The sequence below is a fragment of the Diabrotica virgifera genome, chromosome 7 (genome assembly GCF_917563875.1).
Source record: "Diabrotica virgifera virgifera chromosome 7, PGI_DIABVI_V3a".
Classification (NCBI taxonomy): domain Eukaryota; kingdom Metazoa; phylum Arthropoda; class Insecta; order Coleoptera; family Chrysomelidae; genus Diabrotica; species Diabrotica virgifera.
Window position 1 is genome coordinate 227,370,081 of NC_065449.1, and position 9,726 is coordinate 227,379,806.

General features: G+C 33.7%; 1 protein-coding gene across 5 annotated transcripts in view; it reads left to right on the forward strand.

The window, feature by feature from the left end:
* Nucleotides 1–167: 167 nt before the first annotated feature.
* Nucleotides 168–9,726, forward strand: part of LOC126887646 (zinc finger protein 664-like) — a 66,331-nt gene continuing 56,772 nt past the window's right edge. For all 5 annotated transcript variants that reach the window (XR_007699127.1, XM_050655256.1, XM_050655257.1 and 2 more), the window contains exon 1: nt 168–658. Coding sequence is in view for 4 of the 5 variants with exons in the window: in XM_050655256.1 (XP_050511213.1) it covers nt 427–658 (232 nt within the window). In the remaining variant the exon portion in view is untranslated. The remainder of the gene's footprint in view (nt 659–9,726) is intronic.

Sequence of the window (9,726 nt, forward strand, 5' to 3'; positions counted from 1 at the left end):
GTCATTCTACTGTCATGTCATGACTACTAGCACCGCTAAGCGGACGCGCCCACAAGCAGAACATTGTGATCGCTATTCCTATCCTACTTACATTACTATGTTGGTTTTTACTGTGGCGTGGAGGCTAGATAACGCTACCCTTCCTATCCAATCAACAGCAAGAACGTTTAAAATTTCACACCTATCATGTCGAAGCTACAGACCACTTATGTGGAGGCCAGATTTGTAGTATCCTTCCAATTTTCCAGGTGCTGAAATACGTGACATATTTTTTGAAGGGTAAGATCGCATTCTACCAAATCACACAACACTTTTTTCTATGATTGACAGTTCATTGCAGATAAAGCAAAATGCAGTTTTAAACAGTTTGTTTGGGTGTAGTGTAAATATAAATCTGAAATTGGTACATAAATAAAATTGATTACCATGGAAGTAAAACAAGAAACGAGTGAGAAAACTTGTAAAATAGAAATAGATAATAATGAGACATGTGTTGATTCTTTGGATGCCTTTAAAATTGAAATTAAAGAAGAACCCAAGAAAGAAAGTGCATATGACGCGTTTGTTTATTTAGATGTAAACACTAAAGTGGAACAAGAACAAGATGAATATAAATTTACCCCATTTGAAGAAAACCAAACAACAAATAATGAAGAAAGTAAGTAAATAACATTTTTTTTTTATTTTATTGATCAGCATCAACCACTTTGGGTTATTAGCTGTACTAACAGCAGAACCCCACAAATCTGAACTAACTAATTGGGAGGACAGTCTGTTCGGATTCCGAAAAGATAGGATTATCCGAAAGTTAGCCTAATTGATAATTCAAAGCTTTCCTTGTTTCGTTTTGTTTTGTTTTTTTATTTGCATGTTACAAGCCCAATACAGTTACAATTTTTTACAAATTTTGGAACAATTTAGTATACTAAATATAAGTCATATACATAAAATATAATAGTTAAAAGAAATAAATTACATACAGAACAAATTAGAAACAGACTGGTAAAGGTTGACAAGACAAAACAATTAAGAGGCAAAATTAATTTGTTGCCAAGTCACCTATAAATAGGGTGTGGAACTAAAATTAAGCCTCTCAGTATTTTGATTTGCTTGATGTAACATTCTAGTTATAGGTTCATTGAGGCCATAATTACATCAATGAAAGGCATAGAGCGCATCACGCTGAGCCTAAGATTTTTGCATTCGATTAGGGTACCACATGGAATCTTATTACCCAGGATTCCATTGTGAAGAGCATTTGGCTACGATAGTTGTGCCCTCATCGCGCATCAGCATGCTACTATGGGGGGGGGGGGGGAAGGGATGGCCTGGGGCATTGGGGCGAGGTGGGGTGATCCCTGTTTACACTCGGGTCAAAACACCTCGCCCCAATGAATTGTTACACCCGATTGTACTCTTTCGAGAGGGTGGACATTCCCACAGGTCGGGTTAAATCAAATTGCTTGCTTGCATTACATCAATGAAATGGTACATGAAAAGTGGTTTCAACTGCATTTTGAGTACTGTATGAAGGAACTTTAAAACCAACCTTAGACAATAAATAGTGACTATTTGCTGTATCATTTAACAAACTATACAGAATTTTCAAATCATGGTGATAATGACGTTCTTCCAGGGTGTTGATATTTATAAATGCTCTAATTTCGTCATAACTGTAAAACCTGTTACTCCCATTAATAGCTCTAATTTTAAATCCCAAAAACCTAAGGAATTTATTTTGAACTTCTTCAATTTTTTCTGCGTAAACATTATAGCAAGGTGACCAAACACTACAACAGTATTCCAAGTGAGGTCTAACAAGAGAACAGTATAACAATTTTAGGGTATTGGGACTTTTAAAATCAAAGCAGTTTCTTTTCATGCAGCCAAGCATCTGTAATGCCTTTGAAATAATAGAATTAATATGATCTGCGAATTTTAGCGATATGTCAAACAGTTTTCCAAGATCTCTTATTGTATTAACACAATCTAGTGGTGTGTTATCAAGTTTATATTCAAATGGAATATACATTCTACCTTGTTAAAAACTAATTTTATGGCACTTTTTGACATTTAGCTTTATTTCATTTTCTTTACACCAATCCTGTATTTTATTGAATTGATATTGCAGATTTTCGGAATCATCAGGACTCGATATTTTTGAAAAGATTTTTAAATCATCCGCAAACAAAAGCTTATCACAGTTTGTATCTGCAATATTATTTATAAATATAATAAATAATAGCGGACCCAGATGTGAACCCTGAGGGACACCAGAACTGACAACTATATCCTGAGATAGACAATCCTGGATCCTTACTGCTTGGCGCCTTCCTATTAGGTAGCTTTCCAGCCATTCAAGCAGTTTCCCATTTACTCCAGCAGCTTCTAATTTAGACAATAGGATGTTATGAGTTACCCTGTCAAATGCCTTTTAGAAGTCTGTATAAATAGAATCAATTTGATACCCACCCTCCAAAGCACTTGACAACGCATCTAAATAGCAAAGAAGATTTAATTCCGATGATTTGCGTTTCTGAAAACCATATTGCTCATCTACTGGAAACAATTTGAAACATACCGAGAGGCAGTCCAACACTAAGCTTTCAAATAACTTAGGAATAGTACTTAGTATAGAAATTGGTCTGTAATTTGTAATGTCGGATTTACTACCAGCTTTATGTATTGGCGTTAAAAAACTTAATTTCCAAGGATCCGGAAAGTAACCAGTGTACAAAGAAGAATTAAAAATTTTCCACAATGGTCTTGCCAAAATCAAACTGCATTTCTTTAAAACTATAGGAGGTATTTTGCCAGGATCAGGACCTCTTCTCACATCCAACGTCATCATTTTTTCATATACTTGAGATATTGTAATATTACAGGCATTAATTGTTACATTGGTGGTGGGAGGTAAAACACGTTTACTGATTGCTTTCTCAGAATAAACTGATGAGAAATATAATGCAAATGCATTTGCAATATCACTTGGAGTTGTATAAGTGATACTGTTCAAAGACATTTCATTTGGTAGACCCATCCTCGTTCATTTAGAATCTATGAATGACCAAAACGATTTAATGTTACAAGTTTTTGTTAGAGCTTTACATTTACTTCTAAGGCTCGAGAATGCATTATAATCATTTAGAGAGGAACTAACTTTAAATTTTAAATGTGATAACTTTTTTTCAATTACTAGTTTCTTTAGTTCTGGCGCAAACCATTTTGGAAACTTTTTTGTTGACATCATTTTGGCACAAAAATTTCAAAAGCACAGTACATGACTTCGTAGAATGTATCTAACATTTTATTTAGACTTTGATTTTCAAGAATTTGATCCCAGTTAACCTTCATAATAACTAGGTACCTATGAAGTATGTATTCATTTTAAAAAAAAAATTTAAATGACAGTCATGTTAATTCTGCTTAATAAAAATTTTTTGTAACGCCATCCATTTTCAAGATATAGGGCGTTGAAGAAAACAAAATTTTACACATTTTTTACAATTTTGCCGAAACTACTGGCAACATTGTAATAAAACTTGGCGGGTTTTAAGAGGTAGTTATTGTGTATGTTTTGACATACAATTAAAGATTTGATATTCATCATTGGCGCGCTTAGGGGTAATGGTCTGAACTTTTCAAAGAAAAAAGATAGTATGCCACTGACATTTCAAATTAACAATCATTTTTGAATTCCTCGTTCAATTTGTGATAAAAAAACTAGGTATCTTCTCATTTTTTCATACGAGGCGCCGTTTTGCTGCAAAAAATAAAATATCTTAACGCTTCCAAAGTATCCGAATTAGTTTTTATAATGGATGTACGAGTTTACGTAGATGTAGAAACTACTAATAGTAGTATTTTATTTCATAGAAGTTTAAATACTTTGTAAGTAGAGATGGCATGATGAAACTGGAGCAGGTACCTCGGAATAGGTTCCGATCGCCTATTCCACGCACCAGTGACAAAAAGTCAACGGCATCGGTTTCCATTCCAAGGGCGCCGCATCGACCGCAATCTGCAATTTACAATAAACTCGAACTGGATTCTCGCTCGGAATAGGTCGCTGCAGCACAACCTTAGGGTTAGTTAGTAGGGAATGCATCGGTGACATTCGTTTCGGTTAAGGGTTGGTATGATGGAACTGGAGCGGGTACGTCAGAATATGTTCGGTTCGACTATTCCACGTATTACAAGTGACAAAACTTTGATGGCATCGGTCTCGATTCCAGCCCTAGCCGTAGTTGAGTAGGTACACTTTCCTTTTCCGAGAGATTTGATCTCTCGGAATAGGTACTACTGTACTACCATAGAAAAACGCATCGGCGGCGTCTGTTGACTGTTTCGATTCCAAAATCTCACATCTGTGATGGGTTTAAAAGGATTTCAGGTCGATACGGGCTGTAACAGATAGTTGTCATTTAAAACTGTTAAAATTTTGACTCTACCGCATTATGTTTTTATTTATTTGACTATAATCTAATCGATCCTATCTTTTGTAGTAAATTAGATTCTTCATTTTCCATTTGCATAAACGAATTCTGAATAAACCTCGACTTTAGGTAATTTAAAAACCCATAATTACATTTAAGAAAAATTTGTTTTAATAGGTGTTATAATATAGATTTACGAATTGTAGGAAAAACATGGTAAAAAATATAAATGTATTTAAAAATCAAATTACATACATCCTCTAGCTAGATTAAAAATACAAAATTATAGGTGCCCACTAGTTTGATCGTTTGAATTTGGGGCAGCGGAAGACAATAGCAGCACAACTATAAGGAACGAGCTAGGGCGATCGATATATTGTCTTTTCACGTCGGAATCATAAACTCGCATTAGGTTTCTGGAATAGGTATTTGCTTGGAATAGGTTCAGTTCCAACCTATTACCGAAAAATGCTATTCTGTACCATCTCTATTTGTAAGGGTTAAGATGTTTTATTTTTTGAATAAAAATGGCGCGTTGTATGAAAAAATAGGAACATAGATTTTTTGTCACAAATTGAACGAGGAATTCAAAAACTATTACCCCTATATGCGCCAATGATAAATATAAAATTCTTAATTGTATGTCAAAAAATGCACAACAACTACCTCTTAAAACTCGCCAAATTTTATTACAATGTTTCCCAGTAGTTTCGGCAAAATCGTAAAATATGTGTAAAATTTTGTTTTCTTCAATGCCATGTATCTTGAAAATGGATGGCATTACAAAAAATTTTTATTAAGCAAACCCCAATTATTTTTCAGTTTTTTACCTATTCTAGTGACGGTGTTACCTTTTTTGAAAAATATGTATAAAATTGTATCAAAACCCGAAAAAAAAAGGAAAAAATGCGGTTTTTTATTTTTAAAGGTGCGTTTCACCAATTTTAAAAATTTGAAAAAATTCAGGGTAAAACAGTATGCTTGGAACCTTCATAGTGTAAACACACACATTGAAGACGAGTTCATTCATTACAAAGCAATTAGTGAGCAGGTTGTTAACTAGTTGATTTATACAAAAAATAGTTAAGAATCATGGCTTCCGAGAGCAGCGAAACACAAGAAGAGGAAGAAATGGAAATGGATGATACCGGACAGTGGACAAAAGTGAAAAGGAAAAGGAAAAAACATTTGGATAATCTAGCAAAAAAAAGAATCACACAACCACAACTATCTCAACAGCAAGTGCAAGATATAATAATTGGACCACAATCTTCTGAAAACATAACACAACAAACTCAGCAAAACTCACAAAAAGATATCAACACTCCAAGTCATCAAAAAAAGGTAACTTACAACAACACACAAAACTATTCACTTCAAATGAAAACCATCAGTAATAAAAACTATAAACAAATTTTTTTTTTAACAACTCATCAAGAATTATCAAGGTTACAGTTGGCTAATTATTGGAGTGTTGGAGATCCAAACTCTTCTGATGTTATAATAAAAACTAGAAGTGGTTTTATTTTAAAAAGTAATCAGGATAATAAACACATTAAAACAAAGCTGAAATCATTAGTCCAGTCAAGTGTGGTCAAAGAATACAAAGAAACAAATTCTAACCAAAATCCATCAACACCACATAAATCACAAAACACAACTTTCGCCTGTGTTATATCATCGGTAGAATTGGATATTGAGGATACACATATAAAAGACCACCTTACCAATATCGGAATAACACACAGATACTGCAAAAGAATTACATCAAGAAAAACCGGAAAACTGACACCTCTGATTAGAATAATTACGGGAGATTACTCATCATTTCAAAAACTATTAAGCGAGGGAGTGTTCTTTAAGAACTACCACTATCCTGTTTATCCCAGTCAACCACCCGAACCTTCTCCTATCCCATGTTCTAAATGCTTACTATATACCCACACTACAGAGAACTGCACCACATCAATAAGCTGTAGGAAATGCCAAGGAAAACATTCAACACAAATGTGCACCTCTCCTCTTCCAGAAAAGTGTTTGTCGTGCAACGCCGAAGACCACCAAGCATGGTCACCTAAATGTCCTAACAGACCAACTAAACCTATCGAAGGAATTCCTAATGCGCGAATTAAGTCTATGAACAAAAAATCCTCCGAAATGCCATCAGAAATTACTGGTACGAGCAGAATACATTCACCAATGACATATCATGATCATATTATTGAAACATATACTAACAAACTAAATAATCCTAAAAATAAAGATCGTCAAGAAATCATAATTAAGCTAAAAAAGAGATTTGTACATCTATATAACATTGATACTACCCCAGTATTTAGCGGAAATCGACTATTTATACTCATGTTCGATCTGGAAAAACCAACCAATGACTCACCAACTATGCCACAGGAAGGCCTTGCAATATTTCAGGATAATGGCTCATAAGGTGAGGTTTCTTTATTCAAATATCAATAGTTTTCAACCAAAGAAATATTTAATATATAACTATTTACAAGCTAACAATATCGATAGTTTTATGTGTGTGGAAAGCAAAAATAAAGATTTTATTAACCCATATTGTGACTGGTCTATAATCCAACAAAAAGGAAATATATTAAACCAAAACTTCAGAGGAGGCAGTCTTATACAATCCAGAAAAACATGGAAGATGGGGAAAGAAAATCCTCCACGAATAAACAACCCTCTTAATAACTGCATTCATGTCTCATTTCCTTTTAAAGACTCCAAATTACATATTTTCGTAGTCTATATTCACAATTCCTCACTAATTGAAGAAACTATCTTCATTAAGGCATCCCTTTATGATTATTCAATAATAATTGGCGATTTTAACCCAAAATCAAGCCCCTCACGTATGAAGCAAATCAGAGGTTTTCTTCAAAGTTCTAATTTTTGTCAAATACCTACTCCTCCTACGTTTATAATGGCAGGTAACCCAAGCACAACTCCAGATATATTATTTTGTTCTAAAAATATTATAAATAATATCACAAATATACTTGTAACTCCAGATCTGGGAAGTGATCACTTGGCATTGCAATTTGATTTTAATCTACATCATGATCCTGACCACATTAATGAAATTAATCTTCCCAATATAGCAAAATGTAATGTACAAAATGTAAATAGTAGAATGAAAGAATTTTTGAATATAAGGAATATAACATTTGCCCAAATTACATTAAAAATTCGCCCAAACAGAAGAAATCACCCTTTAATTACAATCTTCCACCCTTCATTTTGTCTCTGATTAAATTGAAGAGACAGTTACTCAGGCAGATCCAAAAAAATGAGACACATGCATTAAAATCACAATTTAATGAACTAAACCAAGATATTCACAAACTTATATCACAATTTAAACAACATAAATGGATCCTAGCATGTAAAAGTATAAACTCCATGAAAGGAAAAACATACTGGAATGAAATAAAAAAACTGTCTAAATATAAATCGTTTAGACAACAGATTTCAGAACTGATATATGATGGCCAGACATATAGTACAGATGAAGAAAAATATAGTGCTTTTGCTAGATACTTTGAAGAAACCTACAAATTTGATGAGGATGACAATTTTGATAGAGATACCTTAGAGGAGGTGGATAGTTGGTTTGGAAGTTTTTATGAAGATAGTCGTAATCTGAATGCTCTTCAGGACATCACAGAAGATGAATACGACGAGGCTCTATATAAAGGAAAAAATTCAGCTCCAGGCAAAGATTCCATCAATCGTAAAATCCTTAGACAACTAGATCCAGATATTCATAAGGAGATAATGAGCATATATAACTATTGTATCATGAATCATTTCTTCCCTGATGAGTGGAAGACAGGCATTGTAATAGTTATTCCTAAACCTTATACTAACCATCAACTACCCCAAAATTACCGTCCAATCACCCTTCTCCCAGTAATTGGAAAAAATTTTGAGAAAATTATCCAAGGAAGATTATATAATGAATTAAACCAACATATTCCAGCATACCAGTTTGGATTTAGAGAAAAATCATCTACAATCCTTCCTCTTTCAATAGTAACATCCAATATACAGGCAGCAAGATTGCAAGGACTAAAGGCCGCTGGAGTTTTCTTGGACATCAAGAAGGCTTTTGACTCCGTTTGGCATAGAGGATTGTTATATAAACTTCACATAATGAAATGCTCCCCTTCTCTAATATGGATTATTGACGAATTTCTTAGAAGACGCAGGTGTATAGTTAAGATCAATGAAACATATTCCCATTCATTTTCAGTGCAACAAGGAGTTCCACAAGGTTCACCACTCTCCCCTCTATTGTATAATCTCTATTGCAGTGACATATGCGACAATAGACTAACCAACACTAATTTGCTACAATTTGCTGATGACACTGCAGTGATATCATATGGAAAAAATTTAATAAAGACAATGGACTTATTGCAGAGGCAGGTGGATGACACAATATCTTGGATGAATAAATGGAGATTAACAATAAATCCTTCTAAAACAAAACTAATAATATTTAACCATAGAATCCAAGATCACTCACCAACTATAAACATATGCGACAATATTATTAAACCCTCCCAAACTGTTAAGTATTTGGGAATAGAAATAGATAACAAATTGACGTTCAACCACCACACAGCAGTTATAAAAAGGAAAATTATAACTAGAGCAAAACACTTCAGAAGTTTAACATACAAGAATGAGGGAATTACGATTGAAACAGCAGCCAATATTTATAAAATGATTTGCAGGCCCATGCTGGAGTATGGTTCTGCAATTTTCTATAATTCTAAAGGCCCTGCCAAAAATAATATAAAAGTGGCTGAAACAACTAGCCTTCGACAAATTACTAGAATGCGTCATCCTGATAATCCACTTCACAATCCATCCAACAGAATGCTGTACGAGGAAACTGGAATTGAACCTATTAATGAGAGACTCAATAAGCTGTTTAATTATCTCTTTATTAATGACAGTAACAAAAATTTGCTTGAGCCCCACATTGTGAAGATACCAGAGGACAGTGCCCGTAGATGTCCAGGAAGAACTCTTTTTGAAGAAATCTGCTACACATCAAGACAATAAACAACTTTATTCAAGTCATCATCTGTATTGTAACTAATTGTCAGTGATATTGTGATTACCGCCACATACAATATTTTTTTTTTTTTAAATTATTGTATTGTATTAATATTAACAAAAAACATATATTGTAATAATGTATATTAATTGTGTAAATTGGCTGAAAGACTTCGGTCGATGGCCTTTTGGTACATTG